General features: G+C 41.0%; 2 protein-coding genes across 5 annotated transcripts in view; both read left to right on the forward strand.

Annotated features, from left to right (window-relative positions):
* LOC134213643 (uncharacterized) overlaps positions 1-12,966 on the forward strand; it is a 39,284-nt gene extending 26,318 nt beyond the window's left edge. For 3 of the 4 annotated variants that reach the window (XM_062692888.1, XM_062692891.1, XM_062692892.1), the window contains one exon: positions 11,496-12,295. In XM_062692888.1, the coding sequence (XP_062548872.1) occupies positions 11,496-12,133 (638 nt within the window). In that variant the 3' untranslated portion in view covers positions 12,134-12,295. Of the gene's footprint in view, positions 1-11,495; positions 12,296-12,352 lie in introns of those variants that run through there. The other variant, XM_062692889.1, reaches the window with a different exon arrangement.
* A 132-nt stretch (positions 12,967-13,098) lies between these two features.
* Positions 13,099-20,069, forward strand: LOC134218074 (sodium channel protein Nach). Its single transcript, XM_062696940.1, has 6 exons — positions 13,099-13,193; positions 18,266-18,460; positions 18,526-18,984; positions 19,134-19,333; positions 19,472-19,747; positions 19,853-20,069. Exons 1-6 carry the CDS (start codon positions 13,099-13,101, stop codon positions 19,990-19,992), a joined length of 1,365 nt encoding a protein of 454 aa, XP_062552924.1. The 3' UTR covers positions 19,993-20,069.
* Positions 20,070-22,366: the final 2,297 nt, after the last annotated feature.

Genomic DNA, 22,366 nt, shown 5'->3' on the forward strand with positions numbered 1-22,366 from the left:
TGCTTAGGAATGAAACATGAGCTCGCCAAACTCTACGGCGAACCCAGTATCCAGAAGGTAGCTAAAGCCGGAAGGGTACGATGGGCAGAACATGTTGCAAGAATGCCGGACAGTAACCCTGCAAACATGGTGTTCGCTTCCGATCCGGCAGGTACGAGACGGCGTGGAGCGCAGCGAGCGAGATGGGCAGACCAGGTGCAAAACGACTTGGCGAGCGTGGGGCGTATCCGAGGATGGATAGATGTGGCCTCGAACCGTGTATTGTGGCGTCAAATTGTTGATTCAGTGTTATCTGTTTAGATGTAAACTAAATAAACGAAATGAATATCTAACTTCTCACTTCTGATTTCTCATTGCTCACTTATCACTTCACTGTCAACTTCTAACTTTTCTTTTACTACATTACTACTTTGCACTTCGAATTTCACTTCTCACTTATTCTTTCTTATTCTTCGTCAACATATATAGCTATATATGTAGACGAAGAATCAGAAGGAATAAATTTTGACTGTGACGCCCTTTCCAAATGTTGGTCTCGATGTGCTGTTTATGTATCTAAATCACGGTAAATTTGTTCTGGTAATGGTTCTTATTCTTAATCAGATCATATATTTTAGATTTAGTTATGCAGTTGAAGTTGATGGGATTTATAATCAAAGGACTAGACCACCATCTTAATCAAGTTCTTTGCCATTTACATCACTACCGGATACGCTTTTATTCATATACAGCTCTTAAACCCGAATGCATTGCGACATTTTTACTTTTGTCTACATTTGGTGGAATAATTGCTAATTTCTGATATTTCTTAATACATTTCCTCAAATGAACGTCAAACTTTAGTTGTCCAATGATTTTGAAAGGGCAGAATTCGCAGGACGGAAAAAGCAAAAATGTCCCCTTTCTTATGTAAACTCTTCTATCTAAATTAGAAATACGTGAGGTTTAAAACCTTTTCGGAACTGTATTTCGATTTCCCGAGAAAAAAAAATTGAAATCTAAACTGCCCATGATCGCATATTTGTAACATTTGCATTTTGGTACATTTTGTAAATCACTTATCAAACCTCCCAACAAGCTCAATCATTTCCAGCTTACAACAGATAAGTAAGATAGTGAAGCCTATTTTATTGTTGTGGAATTAGATGCTGTAAATTGAGCTTTTTGGACGATTCACAGGCTTTCTACAAAATAAACAAAAATGCGAGTGTTACAGGGCAGGCACAGGCCCTCCTTAGCCGTGCGGTAAGACGCGCTGCTACAAAGCAAAACCATGCTGAGGGTGGCTGGGTTCGATTCCCGGTGCCAGTCTAGGCAGTTTTCGGATTGGAAATTGTCTCGACTTCCCTGGGCATAAAAGTATCATCGTGCTAGCCTCATGATATACGAATGCAAAAATGGTAACCTGGCTTAGAAACCTCGCAGTTAATAACTGTGGAAGTGCTTGATTAACACTAAGCTGCGAGGCGGCTCTGTCCCAGTGTGGAGATTTAATGCCAATAAGAAGAAGAAGAAGAAGAAGAAGAAGAAGAAGCGAGTGTTACAAATATGTGATCATGGGCAGTAAATGGGAAATGTAAGGACGTGCGTGAGGAAATTTTGGTTCAGTGAGGCGGTATCCTTCTACAGCAAGCAAAAATACACGAAAAGGTTCAACTCTGTGAAACCACTTCCTTTTGAATAGGAAACTCATCCCTTTTTGATTTACCTCAAAGAAATAATCTTTAATTAAATGTACAAATAGGTTAGTTAGAAATTGATAATTTGGAAGATGTACCTAGGTATGTTCTAGCAACCCTATAACCAGAGACCGGCGGAGTGAAAAACTGTAGAAATGGCAACGTATGAAAATGCATGAAATCGTGAAAATAACACTGGCAGCACTTGAACTTTTTGCTTGCTTCTTATGGAAGCAAAAAGTAAACAAGTCGAATTGGAACCGCTTTTGACGGTTCGATTGGAAACAAGATGGCGTCTTCGCCGATCTCTTATTCTAGTATTTCTAGTATGTTCGGGTTAAAACTTTTTGATTAAACTGTCAACAATTTTTTTCAATATCACAAAGCATACTTTGATTTGAACTTTGGAATTTATGATGGACGCATGTAATGATAGAGGTGATTCAAAATTTATATCTGTCCAGAGTAAAATGTTGGATACGTGTCGGCTCGTCCAGAAACACGAGAAGGAATGAAAATACTATTTTAAAAAAGCGCGTAGATGTTCGTAACAATGGGAATCCTGCTTTATAATTTCCTATTGAAAATTGGCCGGATAAGACTATGGACTCAAAAGCTATGGCCAAAATATTACGCATTGCAAGACAAATTTGGAATCCAGGATAATTCAAAGCGCCTCCAATGAATATTTTCCTGGCAAATGATCAAAGGCAGCTGTTGCAAATTTTGCGTTGTTTATATTTATATTTATGACATTTCTATGTTTAAATCGCCCTGAATCATTCAGTGGGGAATAATTATTTCCAAAATGAGAATGTTTACAGCGCAGAAAAGATTAATTTCCGAATAGAAAAGACAAACTCAGTTATATTTGAAGTTTGCAAGTTTTATGGGTAGCAGGGACTATGTCCAAGGGCTTGACTAACCATCATCTGGTCACTGCAAGTTGAAGAGATTGTTTAGGATGGGGTTGGGTTTGAAAAACAGCTCTGTTCAACTTTCTTAAAATCTACATGTATCTGGAAGTAGACTCTACCAAAACTACCTAGTGCTGCTTGAAGCACTCTAGCTCAAGTCATGGTGATGGGTGGGACCTGACACAACAGACCTGACTCGATGGCCACCCGGCGAGAGGAGGTAGGCCCAATGTGCTGCTGATAAAACCAACCCTTACGAACACATAAAAGTTAAGATTGAATTTTTATGCATCGATCATTAGAATCATAGTTGTGGTAAAATCAGTTTTTTTTTAACAAACTGGGGTATCACCCGCGTAAAACCCGACTCTAGCGTACATTGTTACATCAAATGAAAAGTCTTATGTAGTTCGAGTTAATTGTCACCTCCACCTGGAACTGATAATCTCGTTATGCCTGTGTAGGTACACGCCATTTAAATCATTGGACTTCATGACATCTGATTTGTTTTGTTGTTTTAACTCCAACGCACACTATGTGAGATTTGTTCTATGCGGGGATTTCCCTCTGCGCGTTATTTCCGCGAAGCTATCCAAATTTTTCTTTTTCTCCGTAATACTCATTTTCCGTTAGCCACCAGATAGTCAGCGAAATCGCTAAGTGGATTAATTAGACTTTTTCCTAAATAAATCCTGGCTATGCACAGTGTTTTATTTCGTCATTTTCACGATCGAAATTCAAAAACTCGAAAAGTGTTTATTTTGGAAATAGGGTTTCTTCACAGAAGTTTCAAGATATTTAGGAGCGCATCTTTTGATAAAAACAGTTTGATGATTAATCCCCCTAAAAGTGAGTTGAGAAAATTATTTTTGCACCAGAATGAGATAGACACGTAGTGTCTTCCGAAAAGTTGTAGCAAATGTTAATACGAGCAACTTTGCTGAACAACCCAAGTTTCTATCTCTTATATATAACAAACTTAAGTCGTTTTAAATAAAAACCCCATTAAAATCTTATTTTTCATTCTAACTCTTTCCAATGATTTTTCCCATTTTCCGTCTCTTCTACAAAGTTGTTAAACAAGCAAAATTACATGTTTTTGCTGAACATTGTAACATTTCATCTCACATACAACAAAAGTTATCGTTAAATTATACATATTTTTAGAGGTTTCTCCACTTGTGATTACTTTCTTAATTGCAAAAAGTCGCAAATTTCTTCACGATATGCTGAAAATCGCTTATTTCATTTTTATACTGACATTGAAAACTTTTGTCGACAAGAGTCTTCTCGAATGCTGTGTTAAAAACATGTAAACCTATGAACAATCATAATATTTGAATAACTTTTGTTTTTTAAGAGATAGAAAGTTACAATGTTCAGCAAAACATGTAATTTTACTGGTTTGACAACTTTGTAGAAGAAACGGAAAATGTGAAAAATCATTAGAGTTAGTTTAATTTAAGAGAATGATTTTAAGGGGATTTCCACATAAAATCATTCTTTTAACTTAAACTAACTCTAATGATTTTTCACATTTTCCGTCTCTTCTACAAAGTTGTCAAACCATTAAAATTACATGTTTTTGCTGAACATTGTAACTTTCTATCTCTTATAAAACAAAAGTTATTCAAATATTATGATTTTTCTTAGGTTTACAAGTTTTAACACACCATTCGAGAAGACTCTTGTCGACAAAAGTTTTCAATGTCAGTATAAAATGAAATAAGCGATTTTCTGCATATCGTGAAGAAATTTGCGACTTTTTGCAATTAAGGGAGTAATCACAAGTGGAGAAACATCTAAAAATATGTATAATTTAACGATAACTTTTGTTGTATGTGAGATGGAATGTTACAATGTTAAGCAAAACATGTAATTTTGCTTGTTTTACAACTTTGTAGAAGAGACGGAAAATGGGAAAATCATTGAAATAGTTAGAATGAAAAATAAGATTTTAATGGGGTTTTTACTTAAAACGACTTAAGTTTGTTATATATAAGAGATAGAAACTCGGGATGTTCAGCAAAGTTGCTCGTATTAACATTTGCTACAACTTTGCGGAAGACACTACGTGTCTATCTCATTCTGGTGGAAAAATAATTTTCTCAACTCACTTTTAGGGGGATTAATCATCAAACTGTTTTTATCGAAAGATGCACTCCTAAATATCTTGAAACTTCTGTGAACAAACCCTATATCCAAAATCAACACTTTTCGAGTTTTTGAATTTCGATCGTGAAAATGACGAAATAAAACACTGTGCTATGTCACTCCTGGGGGCCCTCCTTAGCTGTGCGGTAAGACGCGCGGTTACAAAGCAAGACCATGCAGAGGGTGGCTGGGTTCGATTCCTGGTGCCGGTCTAGGCAATTTTCGGATTGGAAATTGTCTCGACTTCTCTGGGCATAAAAGTATCATCGTGTTAGCCTCATGATATACGAAAGCAAAAATGGTAACCTGGCTTAGAAACCTTGCAGTTAATAACTGTGGAAGTGCTTAATGAACATTGTGCTGCAAGGCGGCTCTGTCTCAGTGTGGGGATGTAATGCCAATAAGAAGAAGAAGATGTCACTGCAAAGAATTTAATAAAATTTAACGGATTTGGAAAATAATATATCTAAACTATAACTAAACTAATATATCTAAACTACTTATCATACATTAACAGTAAATGAATAAATTTACGTTGATATAAAGTACAGATGAAATGGTACAACTGTAAGATCTGATTATCACATAAAATCACAGTTTGTGTTAAATTCGATTTAAAGTTTACTGCAACTTTGGATCCGGAACACCCTGTAACAAGTACTAAGGAAGTCCCTGAGCCTCCCGACCCAGTCGTGCCTTCCAATGCCACTCGCCATCGTCGTCATCCCGGTCCTGTGGTCGGTGATGGTATACGGGACTTCCGATCTGCTTCACCAGGCGAGTATAATCAGTTGGATATAGGTACGCTTCCTGATCGGCTTTTGTCTGCAACTACACCTGCTAGTCGCCAATTGGAATTGGTTTTCTTGGACTCAGCCACATCAACAGGATTTTCAATTTTCAATCAAACATGATCGACTTGGTGTTTATCAATGATTATTCACTGCATGAATGCACTTTCCTTGAGGCCCCGGACGCCGTTGTGCCACTTGACAACTATCATCCTGCGTTGGATATATCAATTGACAACGGATTTAATCTACGTTTCGATGGACCTATGAGTGACGACCTACTCAATTTTCCTCAAAACCGATTTTCAACAGCTCCGACAATGCTTGTCTCGTATTGACTGGAATGTTTTAGACCGCCTGGACATCGAATCAGCTGTAGACCGCTTCAACTGTCTGCTACGTGACTGCGTTTCGCCCGCTGTACCGAAGCGAAAGCCTCCGAGGAAATCACCGTGGACTAATGCTCTATTGCGCAACCGCAAAGAGTGCGCACTAGAGCTCTTCACGAGTATATGTACCTATCGACGGTGTGCCTTCACTAAACGGAACTTAAACATTGCCAGCAATGCTTATCAGCGGTATAATAAACTTCGTTACAAACATTATGTTCATCTCACGCAACAAAATCTCCGACAACACCCTAAGAAGTTTTGGTCTTTGGTGAATTCTTAAAGGAAGGAAACTGGACTGCCATCAAGTGTTTTTCTCGATAACGACATTGCGCTGAATACTGAGGAGAAATGCAGCCTTTTCGCTAAACACTTCTCAAGTGTATTCTCGAGCTATTCGCCTTCTCAGGATGACACTGATAGAGCTGTGAGTGGAGTACCTAGCAATGTAGTGGATGTGGATGTCTTTGATATAGACGTTCAAATGGTTCTGTCAGCGATACGTCAGACCAAATCATCCTTTTCTCCTGGACCTAGCGTTCTTCCATCGGCCGTGCTGAAGAAATGCTCTGATATTCTAGCTGTTCCATTTTGTCTTCTATTCAACCTATCACCCCAGCAGGGTAAATTCCTGTGCAGTGGAAATGCTATACTATGTTCCCAGTTTTCAAGAAAGGCGACAAACGTGATGTGAGTAACTACAGTGGCATTGCATCACTCGGAGTGGAGTCGAAAGTGTTCGAGCCGCTGATGAACGATAGAATATTCGCTTCCTGCTAAAATTACATCAGCACCTATCAGCATGGTTTCTTTCCCGGTCGCTCTGTGGAAACGAATCTTACCAGTTTTACTTCGTTTTGGATGGAGAACATGTCAAGCTCTATCTGGTAAAAGGGCGAATGTCGCAAGAGAGAATTCTCTTCGTCGACTTCCCCTCATTTGAATAAAAGTGACAAGCAGATGATTTCTTTGCAGTTTATCACCTCAGAATGCAAGTTCGCATTGTTTTCTATCGTTCTAAGGTGATAAACCACAAAGAAATCAGCTGCTTGTCACTTTTATTTAAAAGAGAGGAAGTCGACGAAGAGAATCCTCTCTTGCGACATTCGCCCTTATTCCAGATAGAGCTTGATGTGTAAAAATACGAAATAGATGCCGTTTACACCGATCTCAAATCTGCCTTCGACAAAGTTAGTCATGACTTGCTGCTTGCAAAACTAGAAAAAAATGGGCTGTTCTTTTGCTTTATGCACCTGGCTCAGATCATATCTGATTGGACGCCAAATGTCGGCCAGTATTGGATACAATTCGTCCGACTGTTTCTCGAACCTTTCTGGAGTTCCACAAGGTAGCGCCCTTGGACCATTGCTATTCTCGCTTTTAATAAACGATGTAACCCTTATTCTGCCACATGGAGGTATGCTGCTGTTGTTTGCCGATGACCTTAAAATGTATGTAGTTGTCCGAGACCTCACTGACTGCTATGAGCTACAGAACCTTCTCGAAATCTTCCATGACTGGTGTACTCGGAATATGATGGTTCTGAGCATTCCGAAGTGCTGTGTCATAAGTTTCCCACGAACGACTAATTTCATCCAGTTTGACTACAGTATTGCTGGTTGTCAACTTCAACGGGTTGATCATGTTAAAGACCTAGGAGTTGTTTTGGATGAAAAGCTTACTTATAGCCGCCACTTCTCAAATACCATCGATAGAGCCAATCGCCAGCTTGGCAATTAGTTCCAAGATCCGTTGTGTTTCAAAGCACTGTACTGCTCTCTGGTACGCTCAATACTAGAGTTTGCATCTGTTTTTTGGAATCCCTACCAGGCTGTATGGAATGAGCGGTTCGAAGCTGTCCAAAGAAGATTCGTTAGATATGCTTTGACGACCTTCCAAGGAATGACCCGTTGAACTTGCCTGCCTACGCTGATCGCTGTCGTCTACTCGGGTTGGATACTCTAGCTAAGCGGAGGAATGTGGCTCAGTGTGTTTTTATTGCTAAGCTTTTATCATCTGAATACGATGTTCCTGAGTTGCTGTCGACGATCAGTTTATACGCATCTGTCCGGACGCTTCGCGCGCGGGCGCTACTACACGAGGACCCACAAGCTACTAACTATGCTGCAAACAGTTCGATTGTCGCCATGATCCATCGCTTCAACGAAGTGTCCGATGAATTTGATTTCAACATCTCTACATCCAGATTTCACTGCCACTTGCTGGGCCGTATTTAATGATTGTTTTGTTTTGTTTTGATCACCATTAGATTTAAGAATCATCTATTCATCGACTTCAAAGCCGCATATGATACAATCGATCGGGACCAGCTATGGCAGCTAATGCACGAACACGGTTTTCCGGATAAACTGACACGGTTGATCAAAGCGACGATGGATCGGGTGATGTGCGTAGTTCGAGTTTCAGGGGCATTCTCGAGTCCCTTCGAAACCCGCAGAGGGTTACGGCAAGGTGATGGTCTTTTGTGTTTGCTATTCAACATCGCTTTGGAAGGGGTAATACGAAGAGCAGGGATTAACACGAGTGGTACAATTTTCAATAAGTCCGTCCAGCTATTTGGTTTCGCTGACGACATAGATATTATGGCACGTAACTTTGAGAAGATGGAGGAAGCCTACATCAGACTGAAGAGGGAAGCTAAACGGATCGGACTAGTCATCAACACGTCGAAGACGAAGTACATGATAGGCAGAGGTTCAAGAGAAGACAATGTGAGCCACCCACCGCGAGTTTGCATCGGTGGTGACGAAATCGAGGTGGTAGAAGAATTTGTGTACTTGGGCTCACTGGTGACTGCCGAAAATGACACCAGCAGAGAAATTCGGAGACGCATAGTGGCTGGAAATCGTACGTACTTTGGACTCCACAAGACGCTCCGATCGAATAGAGTTCGCCGCCGTACCAAACTGATAATCTACAAAACGCTAATTAGACCGGTAGTCCTCTACGGACATGAGACCTGGACGATGCTCGTGGAGGACCAACGCGCACTTGGAGTTTTCGAAAGGAAAGTGCTGCGTACCATCTATGGTGGGGTGCAGATGGCGGACGGTACGTGGAGGAGGCGAATGAACCACGAATTGCATCAGCTGTTGGGAGAACCATCCATCGTTCACACCGCGAAAATCGGACGACTGCTATGGGCCGGGCACGTAGCCAGAATGTCGGACAGTAACCCGGTGAAAATGGTTCTCGACTACGATCCGACGGGCACAAGAAGGCGAGGTGCGCAGAAACTTAAAACTGTTATACTGCTCAGTTCTATTTCATGCAGATTTATAACAAAAAATAATCACTAGATTCAATATTTTGCTATTGTTTTAGAGTAAATACGACGTGCGACGCGACGAAACTCACGTTAAAAATAACAATCATTTTCAACTAGCAGACCCGACGAACTTCGTTTCGCCCAAAATAATAAATTCTCTGTTTTTTTCAATCGCAGTTTATTTAGAAAACGATTAAGAGAAGGGTGTTGAACCACCATAGAAACATTTCTTACCTTACAAAATATCCACATGCCAAATTTGATTCCATTTGCTTGATTATTTCCGAGTTATTATGAATTTGGTGTTTCATTTGTAGGGAAGCCCCCTCTTCCAGAGGGGGGAGGGGTCTCAAACCATCATCGAAACCAAGGATGTTACAGGGTCCGGCTATTGAAGTGCTTCATTATAATAAACATAAGTATTGTTCAATTGCGGGCCGAGGGAATGACTGGAGGATGGAGTTGGTTTTAGTGGGTCGGGAGTGGTGATCCCATCCCCACATTACCTGGGTTCGCCTCCCCAGGTGTCTGGTTACAGATTTCCATTACCTTCGTTAAAAAAAAAGAAAACACAATCCTAAAACCTCCTGTGGCACCTATGAGAGGTCGTAGAGCTCTCTGCATCTTTCTTAAGTAGGTGTCCAACTAACCATCCTTCCCCTTCCTCAGCATTCACAAGGACACGGCCAGGACAGATCTCAACTATTGGACAGTGTATTGCTTTCATCTAAAAGGTAGTAATTAGTCCCAAATTATTATCTGTGGTAACGGATGAAAGTGATGCTACTCTCGTACAATAGTCTTGGCTTGTACCATCTACGAATTTGTGCGAATTGCCTAATGCTAATGCTAACTCTGTCTAATAGTTTATAGTTTAAATTTTACTAGTAACGGAGTTATAGCTATAGTTTCAGTAACTGAGACTAAATGATAACAAAACTTGAATCATTTAGTTTAAGTTACTGTAACTAGCGCTATAACTCCGTTATTAGTTGAATTCTAACAACGAACCATTAGGCAGAGTTGTAGAAAAACCTTCGCACTAGAAGTCCACCAAAAAGGAATGAGTTATTGACAAACTACTGAATGATCGAAAGCAAATTACCAAATGATCGATAACATCCTTGAATTAGAAACCTTCCCCGGCCCCAAAAAACCTCTACATACCAATTTTCACGCCGATTGGATCAGTAGTTCTGAGTCTATGCGGGTTAGGTGCCCGCCAGAGTAAACGCGACGTGCGATGCGACGCGACGCGACTCATGTGAAAGAATAACAATTATTATCAATGAACTCAAGCTCTATCTGGTAAAAGGGCGAATGTCGCAAGAGAGAATTCTCTTCGTTGACTTCCCCTCTTTTTAATAAAAGTGACAAGCTGAGGATTTCTTTTTAGTTTATCACCTCGGAATGCAAGTTCGCATTGTGTTCTATCGTTCTGAAGTGTTAAACCACACAGAAATCTGCTGCTTGTCACTTTTATTTAAAAGAGGGGAAGTCGACGAAGAGAATCCTCTCTTGCGACATTCGCCCTTATTCCAGATAGAGCTTGAACTGTCAAATTGCATTGTCGCGTCGTATCACGCCGTCGCGTTTACTCGGGCTTGCCCCTTATGTTACATAATTTCAGTTTCGGCGTCTTTATTAGCATTAATTATTTTATTATTCTGAAAATTTTTCAAACATGAATAAAACGGGAGAAACTAGTATTTTATTCTATTTCGCTTCAGATTTTATCTAGAATGGTGTTTGAAAATTTGAAATGATATTAGATCATTGCTAACTTTACTCTTATAAAAAATAATCTAGATCTAGAACGACCTGCTAGGGAAATGCATGTTTCACATTAAGATTCAGTACAATTTTAATCACTGTGAAGAATGCTGATTCAACTCCAATAGACAAAATTGTTGTAAAAATTCCAGAGATCGGCGTCTTGAAATAGATCCGATTATTAATCATACCTATTGTATGTATTACTCACAAGGTCGGAGATAATGCGAATCCTCTTTATTGCAATGAACTGACAATCGCCATATTTCGTGATAAGTTGCACGTGCGTGTGTATCTCAGCTCAGGTATCTTTCCACAAAAATTCCAGATAAATCCACATCTGCGCAGTTCATACGAACGAGGCGGATTCATACTTTTATTGCTACATGGCAACACGCTCATTATTAAAAGCGAGAACGCTACAATTGCGCTATTCGACTGACAAGCCTACAGTAGAGGACCGCATTAACATCTATCTTTCCATTTCTTCTTCCATGACGCAGGTTCGCACCAGGATGGTGCTAGCGGGCAACATGAGCACCAGCCACTAGAGCAACCGCCGCCGATGAATGTCGGAAATGGTGAGAAGCGTCGTCGCAAGCGTTCCGACATCGTTCGCCCTTCGAATCCGTTCAACTTTGACAACACACCCTTTACCGAGGTCCAAGAGCCGTGGGGCTGCGTCATGATCGATTTCCAAATTGCCAGGTACTCCCCGCCGGCGTACGATGTGATGTCCTTGCTGAACACGACCACGACCCGGGCCTTCCGGGCCATCTATCTGGATCGTTTGGCAAAGCTGTACTACGAGTTCCTGCGCTCCGAATTGGAGTGGTTCCAAATTGACGTGGAAGGAGTTTTTCCGGGGGATCACTATCGGGATTCGTGCGAGGAGTACAAGTTGGCTGGTCTTATCGACAGTATTCTTTTCCGGCATCTGACGCTGCTTCCGGCAGATTTGGTTGCAAGTTGCAAGGAGTGTCCCGTTCCAGTGTCGTTCGAAAATTTGATGGAGAATTCTATCTCACATTTGGGCATTGAGGCATGGGACACTTGCGCAAACTATAAATTCATGATGACCGATCTGCTGTCAGACTTGATCGATACTTACATTTTGGAAAAAGAATTACCTAATACTTAAAAGATTATGATGTATGAATCGAAATTATAAATCTATTAATTATTGTTTGTGGCACATTTAAATTATTAAATTATAACTCTTAGCATATTAAGGTACTTTCTGAATATAATTTGCTTTAGGAATCCAGAGACAATAAATTATTGCCCATTCTAATCAATGTTATGTTCACCATTGTCGCATTCATGATTTGCGTTTTGTTCACCATCCGTCATCTGCTAGTTTCTCGTCGTACAGGACATCCGACACCAACTGATGGAATTTTGCTGGATTTTCAACTTTCGCGCTATGCTCCGCCGGCTTTGGACGTCTTCACTGTGATCACACTGGGCAGCGAGAGCCACTTTCGCGCAAAACATCAGTCTTCTTTGCTGAACGTGTACTACGACGCACTACGCGACGAGCTTGCCCTCAACCAGCTGGATATTGGGTTGATTCTTCCTCGCGTGGAATACGACGCATCCTGTAGGTACTACGAGCTGGCCGGACTGGTCGAGAGTTGTCTTTTCAATATGACCATCCTTGTGCCACTGGAAATCGTCCAACCGCTGATGGATGGATCGGAGTCCTTCGAGGATTTTATTCGCGACGAGCGCACCAAAGTGCAACTGATTGTACAGTCGTTCGAAATCGATGCCACATTCCGCAATCGATTCACCGATATTCTGTCGGAGATCATCGATAAGTATGTTCTTGACGCGATTTAGGTTAGCATGGGGCAAGGTGCCGCGGACGGAACGTGTGCTGCATAATTGATTGCCGAATTGTAAGGCGTGCGTGCTTAACTAACATAATTATCCACATCAATTATCCTGATATAATAAAAACACTTGTAATCTGTCACAGTGCGATGCTTATCGAAAGAAATCCATGCTTGTTCAGATATCGCATGTACCGATTTGCATTTTCATTGAGAATTTATTTGCTTTTCAACCTTGTCGAGTGGCGCGTGTGGTGCGGTTCTTACGATGCGCTTTGTGGACATAGTCAAGGAGTATCTTTTCAATTCGACAATTCATGGCATCAAGTTCATAGCCGATGAGTCTTATCACGTGGCGGAAAGGTAAGTCTGTACTAGCTATAGTTGAGTTTTCATGTGTGGAACGATGATATCTATTCAAAAGATATTAACTAGGATAAACTTCAATGTACATATTCTATCAGATGAATGTAAATGGTTTGGTTAGTTACGTGTTTTTCGAAAACATGTAAGGCCGTTACGAACTCTTTTCTAGGCGGTGCCATCCCGTCTGAAAATTTCGACATTCGGAGATTGTGAATTTTCGAATTGTAGGACTTTGAATGCCTTGCCTACCACAAGCATATGAATGTGATGCCTACAGGGAAGCCCAATTAGCAGTCTTTGGGACATTTTGTCTGAATATTTACACGCTCCTCCTTTTCGTCGGGTGTTTGATGCAGTTTTGTCGAATGATGTGAACATAATCCTTGAAGAGAAAAATGTATGAATTATTATTATAGATTTAAATAAAGAAATTAACACAAAACATACTTGTCTTCAAGATCCCAATCGACAATCGCATTATATACCGCTGTGGCTTGTTCTATTCCTGTTGAATTTTGGATTGGCGGAGCAGCTAATAATTTTCGAATACTTTAACCAGAGACAATTATGGCCAAACGTTTAGATTTCTACAACGCCTAGATGGTAAAATGTTAGGAAGCAGCTTTGAATCCCTGTGAACTGTTAAGTTTGCTTGTGGCTTGAATGTGGCTTTCAGTTCGATTTGCTATTGTACATGAATTTCTTTCCTTGATTTTCTGACAGACTTCTACTTCAACAATAATTTCGCAACGTCATGTTCTAATGATTTAGCGATAGACGAAAAAAAAAATAGCAATTTGTTTCTCAGCTCATGTTCGGCCTAAAGGTACCTTTACACCTCGGGAAATTTTTCCCCGTGCATTTTAAATGGGGCCGGGATTTTGATTTTCCGCGCCCAAATCCCGAAAACATCGCATATGTAAAAATGCATGGAAAAAATCCGCGGATCAAATTCCCGAGGTGTGAGGCTACCTTAATGACCCTTTCAGCCTAATGACTCTTTCGGCCTAATGACCCTTTCGGCCAAATGACCCTTTCGGCTGAATGATCTTTGCGGCTGAATGATCTTTTCGGCCAAACGACCCTTTCGACCAAACGACCCTTTCGGCCAAATGATCCTTTCGGCCAAATGATCCTTTCGGTCAAATGACCCATTCGGCCAAACGATCCCTTCGGCCGAACGACCCTTTCGGCCAAACGACTCATTCGGTCAAACGACTCTTTTGGCCAAATGTCCCTTTCGGCCAAATGACCCTTTCGGTCAAATGACCCTTTTGGCCAAATGACCATTTCGGCCAAATGACCCTTTCGGGCAAATGACCCTTTTGCCCGAATGACCCTTTAGGCCAAATGACATGTTCGGCCTAATGACCCTTTGACCCAAATTACATGTTCGGCCTAATGGTTTGTTCGGCATAGTGGCATTCGGCCAAATGGCTTTCGGCCAAATGACCCTTCCTCTATGAAAAATAATAAGAATAAACAGTGTGACTACTTTCACTTCTAAAGTTCAAATAAATACTAGTAATGAGAAAACCTAGAATCGAAAAAAAAAGTTTTGATTAATTTTGAGTGCCTCTAAATCATGTCCGATTTAGTCCCAAAAACGTTCTAAGAGAAAAAAACGATTTCTTTAAAAAAAAAATTTAAAATAGCATTAGATATCGACGTTTCATGTATTTTTAAGTCATTTGGCATCAAAAACTAAAATTCGATTTTAGACATTTCCTTTGGTCCCCCCTTGGAAAAATTTTCATGGGTAAAAATTTCAAAACTTTGATGAATTTTAGGCACCAATAAATCATGTCCGATTGAGCTCAAATTTTGCATGGGGTCATATTTTGTGGTAATGAAACTTGTGAGCAATGTCTTTTTTTTTAAATTCGATGACATTTTTTTCCCATACATTCCATTGGCACCCTAAGTTCGTGTTGTGTCAGTTTTACTGAATCAGGAATTAAAAACCGATTTCGGCCGAGTAGCCAATCTTTTCGATTGTTTTAATGGGCATTTGTATGAGCCTCGTTTCTCTACACGGAAGAAAAAAAGTACCCAGCGTGAGTTTTTTAAAACTTACTTTTGAGTTATTTTTTCTCTTCTCTTTCATCCACTCCTTCTTCTGTTGTCAAAAACAAAAGAGCGAAACAATCCAACGAAGCCAGTTCAATACTCCATTGCACGGTGACGTCATCACATCGTCTATCTCTTTTCCACCAGTTGGAAATTAGAAAACAACAGGACCAGTACTTGTCAAATTTGACAGGTAGTGGTCCTGTTGTTTTCTAATTTTTATCAAGTGGGAAAGCGATAGCAAAGATTCGTGCAATGACCTATACGGGAAGCCAATTTTGAGTTTTATTACCTGAGGTCGAAATTGAGTAAATTAACCTCCATTTGGGTAAATAAATTTTCCGTTGGGTACTTTTTTAACATGGGAGTAAAGGCAAACTACTTCGACCCCATTTACTCAATTTTGGCTTCCCGTACGGATGTTCGAGGTTGGGTGAATTGAACTCACTATTGGGTAGTTTGTTTCTTCCGTGTAGGACTTCCGGAACCAGGAAGGGCTCTTTCACTCCAAATGCTGATACCAGGAAGTAGTTATAAGGTTTTTGTGTAAATTCATAATAAGTGTCTTCAATTCTGACGGCTTTGCTAAATAGGAGCATCTGCATCGAGAGATTTCGGTAACTAAATATTTGCTTTGTTTAAATTATTGATTGGAGCAAAAAAAAAAACAGATTAATCCACCTAGCTATGATGACGCCTTCCTCGACCTTCTTAAAATGTGTGCGCTCGAAAATAGATGAGCTAGGAGCAAATTATTTTAAGGATTATTTTAAGCAAAGATATGCTAATATGAATTTCGACAAAACTTCAAATCTTTTTGACGTATCCCTGTTTTATTTTTACCCTGTCATATATTTTAAGGATATCATTTTTGAATGTTTGTTAAACTGAAGTTTCAACTACACAAAAAGAAAAAGGAAATGTCATTCCCATCGTTTGGTAGATTAAAATAACGCAACTAAAATTTTAATATATACTTTCCGAATCTCGTTCCTTTTATTTGCTTCACGGTTGAATCAAACAATACAAAATTTGATTTAGTGTTGATCTGGCATATCTTTCATTTTAGCCGTTGTTATCAAACACGGATAAAGAAAACTACATGACGATAGCAGTTCGATGCGGAGGAAGCCAACGTTAAGTTCAAGAGGTTGAATTCAAATTTGGGTCTTTTGAACCTATTAGAATTTCCTTAAAACTATAAAGGAGGAGGTTCGGCTGTGGGCACCGTTCGGTTATGTGCACCCATACGTATCTTTTGACAGATAATAGATGCTGTCATTCTGACAACCGTTATTAGTTTGCTATTGTAACATGATGTTTTGTGCTCAATATTAAATCGGATGGGGATCTCTACTTTGAACTAGGAACATTTTTTTTTTACGAAAAGAACAACACCAAAGTTTTTGGCCTTTTTCCAAGTGTCATAAATTGAAGCGATTTATTTCAAAAAATGAGTTCCAATTTATATTTATACAGTAAATTTAATCTATTTCTAAGCGACGATTGCCATTAAGCGCGAAATTTTTTTCTTCAGTTTTCAATCAAGCACTACCTCAGTACCAACATCACTAGGTCTTCCTCTATATCTACCTGCCACCATGTACTTGGTCTTGGTAGAGTTAATGGTTAAACCTATTCTCGTCGTCTCCCTCTTTAGTGGGACAAAAGCCTCCACTACTGCTCTGCGATCGATTCCAATGATGTCGATGTCGTCCACAAAGCCCAGGAGCATATGCGACCGTGTGATGATAGTGCCGTTCCTCTGCAGATCTTCTAATAGCGCCTTCGAGTGCAATGTTGAACAATAAATTCGAAAGTGCATCAGCCTGCTTCAATCCGTCTAAGGTCACAAACGAGGTTGACACTTCGTCTGCAATCCGAATACTTGATTTCGAGCCATCCAGCGTTGCACGTATCAGTCTAATCAGTTTCGCCGGAAAACCATGTTCGGACATTATCTGCCATAGCTCATTTCTTTTCACTGAATCGTACGCTGCTTTGAAATCAATGAACAGATGGTGAGTCTGCAAGTTGTACTCCCGGAATTTATCAAGGATCATCCGCAGGCTAAACATCTACCTGCCTGGTATTCGTCGACGAAGGACTCCTCAAGTAGTCTCAGTCTGTTGAACAGGATACGCGACAGGATTTTGTACGCCGAGATCAAAAGGGTGATCCCTCTGTAATTGGCACACTCTAGTCTGTGCCCTTTCCTAAAGATTGGGCATATGATCCAACCAGCCGGCAGGCAGTTCTTCATCCTCCCATATTTTCTGGATAATGTGGTGGATTGATTGATGCAGCTGCTCACTACCACGTTTCAGAAACTCGACCGGGATCTCGTCCTTCCCAGCAGCTTTACTGTATTTTGGCTATCATTTCTGAGCGCATAGTCCGATGTGCCTTATTTTCAATAGGAAACAAAAGGAAACAAGATTCCGCGTCGAATGGAACTTGTTGCAAGTAAATTGGTTGAGGATAAGGTTATGCAGAACTACAGCGTGCCTTTTGGTGTGGAGTAAAGAGGAGAGTTTACAAAAAAAAAAAAGAAAAAGAAATGTGTAGGATTTTCAGATAAGCAAAGAAGCATAAAAAAACACTGTTTGTGTACCCTTTTTCACGAAAACCCCTTCCGCAAGGTACCCGCCCCACGATCTTAGGTAACGTCCTGAAAGATGATAAAATTATCTTTCTAAACTGCCAAAAAAAATCAAAATTGGCCAAACAATAAAAAAGTTCCCTAGCAGCACAATTCACGTTGATTTGGTTGCAATAACTCATATATGACCAAATTTGGTCATATATGAGTATCATCAACTGATTTACAACATGTGTGTTGCTCGGGTTATAACTAGGTATTTAAATTTGTGGTCAATATGACCCCAGAGCACAGACAACGTAAGTTTCTTTTAGCACAGACAGAAGGTTACAATCGTCATACACTTAAGCACTAATGAGTACACATATTAAAAACTGATTGTTATCCTTTTCTCAAGAATATTCTGGATCATTTGCGTCATCGTGTCCTGGTTCGGCTCGGCGATGTTGATTGATGCCTCGCTGGAGGCCTTCCGCACCAGTGCGATCTCGTTCGTGGTGGAAACCAACTACCGCGATTGGAATACCAGGTTCCCGGCGATCGTTGTTTGTGAAATGCGCAACATGGAGCACATCCAAATGGTGGCCGATGAGTACGTTGATTCGTGCTGGTTAAGGTTGAGTAATCATTTTGTGCGTGATTTACGTTTGCTTTAAGGCTGTGGGGTGAAGATCACGACTTTGCGATGGAAGAAGTTCTCAACGAGATTGGCTACTTTCGGGGCGAATCGTACCACACGTTGAACGAGTGTAACAACGAGGAACCAGCGGAAAACTGCTTTCAATCTAACTTTTCCGATTATGCGAGACTGGTGCGGAGTTCATGTAAGGAGACATTAGAGGAATGCCTCTGGAATGATAAACCATTTGATTGCTGTAAGTACTTTCAACCGATGGAGACGGAACTGGGACTGTGCTATGCTGTGAATTCCGATCAAACCAGTGCGAAGAATCGTGTGAAGATTGACATGATTTCGAATAAGTATACCGGCCCGGGGAAGCTGAAGATTAAAGTGCTGACGGAATCGTATGTTTATACGCTGGGATCAGAAGATGTGCCGAATCTCATAACACCAAAGTCGGAGGTTCTATTGATTGATTACTATATTGCGTACAAGTAAGTTTCTTCTGTAAAATAAATTAATTCTTCAAAAGCGGTTTGTTTGGGAACCCAATATAATTTTACCTTCTCGTGGGGCAAATATACTTGATGTTTAATGGTTTAAACAACAATTTCCTGATACTAATTTTTCTTAACCCAATTAGGCGTCAAATATCCATCAAAGACATCGAAAACGACCCGGAAACGAAGCAGATCAGCGTTGAGCAACGCAAATGCCGCTACCCGGACGAGAACATCTTGGACGTCCACGCCTATTACAGCTACAGCGCCTGTTCGGTGCAATGCAGGAAGGATAAACAGTTGCAAATCTGCAATTGCACAAGTCACCTGATGCCGAACACAGGTTAGTTGCGGCGCGCAAATTAAAAACCCCTTTTAAATGTCACATTACTAAACTCGTCTCTTCTGTGCGCGAATGAAATTTATCGATTGCTATTAAAATCGAAAAATTGCTTTTACCCACCTCCTTGCCGGTCGCTAGATCCTGCCCTCAAGTGCAACATGACCGGGCTGGTGTGTCTGAATGCCCACTACGAAGAGCTGACCATCGTCATCCCCAAGTGGTCCACCGGGAAGCAGGGGGTCGTCTGCGACTGTCTGCCCTCCTGCACCGAGGTGGACATTGCGATCGTGCACGATTCGCGTGAAAGTCTGTACAACCCGGAAAATCGCTACTCGACGATCGAGATCGAGCTGGCCGCGCTGCCAACGGAACGCTACAAGCGCAACGTCGTACGTGGACGGCTCGACCTGGTGGGTAAGTGTCACACATGTCGTCATCGTTGATGCAGTCAATTTGGAATATGGATTAATCTAATCGGTTTCTGTTTTTTTTCTGCTGCATATTCTGCATCCATCGCAGTGTCGGTGGGAGGAACCACAGGATTGTTCGTTGGAGCAAGTTTGCTTTCATTTGTGGAGATTGTGTACTACTTTACTATCCGTCCATATGGGACAGTTTTCATGAGGAAACAACAACGGGTCCAACAAAGAGCCCAATAAAAGTTGACGTCTAATAAAGAACTTGAGAGCTTGAACAGTGAATTGTCTTCACTTGTCATAATACAAGTTAGTTCTATTCTAATTCATTCTGCCCCTATTTAACTTTCTCCAGCTTTTGACGCAGTTCATGCCATAAACTTTGAGTCAAATTTTATCATTGGATCAGACATGCCTTTTCTGTAGAAAATTTATTTCTAATAGAAACGTCAGCAATTTTCAATGTTGATCTGTTGATTGTCCGTGGATCGAACTTTATAAAATTCGGCATAAGATACATTGATACACAAAGAAAATTCAGGCCAGATTTGATCATAATTGATTATAGATAAACTTGGCAAAAAAATGAAAAATTTGCCAAAAACGCAATTTCTTCTGAGGTAATAAATTACAACGAACTATTGATCACAAGCAGAGGCGCGGCCACGTTCCGAGACGTGGGTAGTAAACTGGACTATCAAATCTATAGAATACTTCCATGGAATTTCAGCGACTTTCAGGATATCCTCTCGGATTTCGAACGTCCTCAGATAAGTTATAAAATGATGACTATTAAGATAATATTATTGGATGGTTTTAAGGAATTGTCACTAACTTCTAGCCTCTAGGAATTCGAACCTTTAGAAGTCTCCAGAAACATCGCTTCGATCTACCAGTAAAGCTTATGATCGTCCAAGAATCTATGTTCAGTACTATTTACGGGATTTCAGAAATCTCAAGAGTAATGTTACTCCGTGTTTCGGACTTTTTGTTTCTGACTTCTAAGATTTCATGCAAACGTAGGTATATTTGTGGTTCCTACAGATTCCAATCTCTTAGAAGTTATCAAAGTTCTTTTTCTCAAAGGCATCCGGATGTGCTATTCATTTATTTAGTTAACATCTAAACAGATAACACTGAATCAACAATTTGACGCCACAATACACGGTTCGAGGCCGCATCTCTCCATCCTCGGATACGCCCCACGCTCGCCAAGTCGTTTTGCACCTGGTCTGCCCATCTCGCTCGCTGCGCTCCACGCCGTCTCGTACCTGCCGGATCGGAAGCGAACACCATCTTTGCAGGGTTGCTGTCTGGCATTCTTGCAACATGTCCTGCCCATCGTACCCTTCCGGCTTTAGCTACCTTCTGGATACTGGGTTCGCCGTAGAGTTGGGCGAGCTCATGGTTCATTCTTCGCCGCCACACACCGTCTTCTTGCACACCGCCAAAGATGGTCCTAAGCACCCGTCTCTCGAATATTCCGAGTGCTTTCAAGTCCTCCTCGAGCATTGTCCATGTTTCATGTCAGTAGAAGACATGGTGCGGTGGCGAATATTTTTCGACCGCAGTTTCTTCTGGAGACCGTAGTAGGCCCGACTTCCACAGATGATGCGCCTTCGTATTTCACGACTAACGTTGTTGTCAGCCGTTAGCAAGGATCCGAGGTAGACGAATTCCTCGACCACCTCGAAGGTATCCCCGTCTATCGTAACACTGCTTCCCAGGCGGGCCCTGTCGCGCTCGGTTCCGCCCACAAGCATGTACTTTGTCTTTGACGCATTCACCACCAGTCCAACTTTTGTTGCTTCACGTTTCAGGCGGGTGTACAGTTCTGCCACCTTTGCAAATGTTCGGCCAACAATGTCCATGTCATCCGCGAAGCAAATCGATCACCACACGTTCGTCCGTCAAGATGCTCCCATCCTTATCCCGGCACATTTCGGTTCGCGGCACGAAGCCTTTGCGGGATGCGTTGAGCTTCTGATAGAACTTGCGTGTATCTTGAGAACGGCACAGCTGTTCTATCTCCTCGCACTCCGCTTCATCCGGATGTGCTACAATCATCATAAACTGCTGCATATTTCTGCGATTCTTCTCCCATATCCTTGTTTAGTTTCTCAATTTTGAAGGCGAGCTCGGCAGTCTAGTGACTACCGTTTCTGTCTTATAGACAGGAGGTCTGTCAAAGACTACATCACTTTTCTAAGTGAATCGTCGATCTATACTTCTGTTCATATACCTTACCAAGTTAACGGAATTTTCTTCCGTGGTATTATAGGGATGCAGAGGTTTTCTCGGTCTCTAGTAGCAACAACAACTGCACACTAACACTCATCTTCTTTGGTAGTGATTACCAACCTTTATTCAGCGCAATTTATACCATTTCTGACCAGTCACGGAGAAGCAACCATTTACAAGCACAGTTATTCTTAGCTAAGTTAAGCTGAGCTTCATCCTTGTTTAGATATTCAAGTTTCGACTAATTCACCTGACAGCCTGCCAATTCTTATAAAATTCCAGATATTCGCTGAGCCTCCCTGGACTAGCAGAAATAATTACGTACTTCCAGATAATTTTCAACAATTTTATAGAAGAACAGAAACTATTAAAAATC

Source organism: Armigeres subalbatus, chromosome 2, assembly GCF_024139115.2.
Source record: "Armigeres subalbatus isolate Guangzhou_Male chromosome 2, GZ_Asu_2, whole genome shotgun sequence".
In the NCBI taxonomy this organism is placed as follows: Eukaryota; Metazoa; Arthropoda; class Insecta; order Diptera; family Culicidae; genus Armigeres; species Armigeres subalbatus.

Excerpts from the sequence above, each read along its gene's own strand:
- LOC134218074 (XM_062696940.1), top strand. The coding sequence starts at position 13,099 with ATGCGCTTTGTGGACATAGTCAAGGAGTATCTTTTCAATTCGACAATT. Across the intron at positions 18,985-19,133 it reads GATTACTATATTGCGTACAA|GCGTCAAATATCCATCAAAG; the intron begins GTAAGTTTCTTC and ends TAACCCAATTAG. Across the intron at positions 19,334-19,471 it reads TCACCTGATGCCGAACACAG|ATCCTGCCCTCAAGTGCAAC; the intron begins GTTAGTTGCGGC and ends GCCGGTCGCTAG.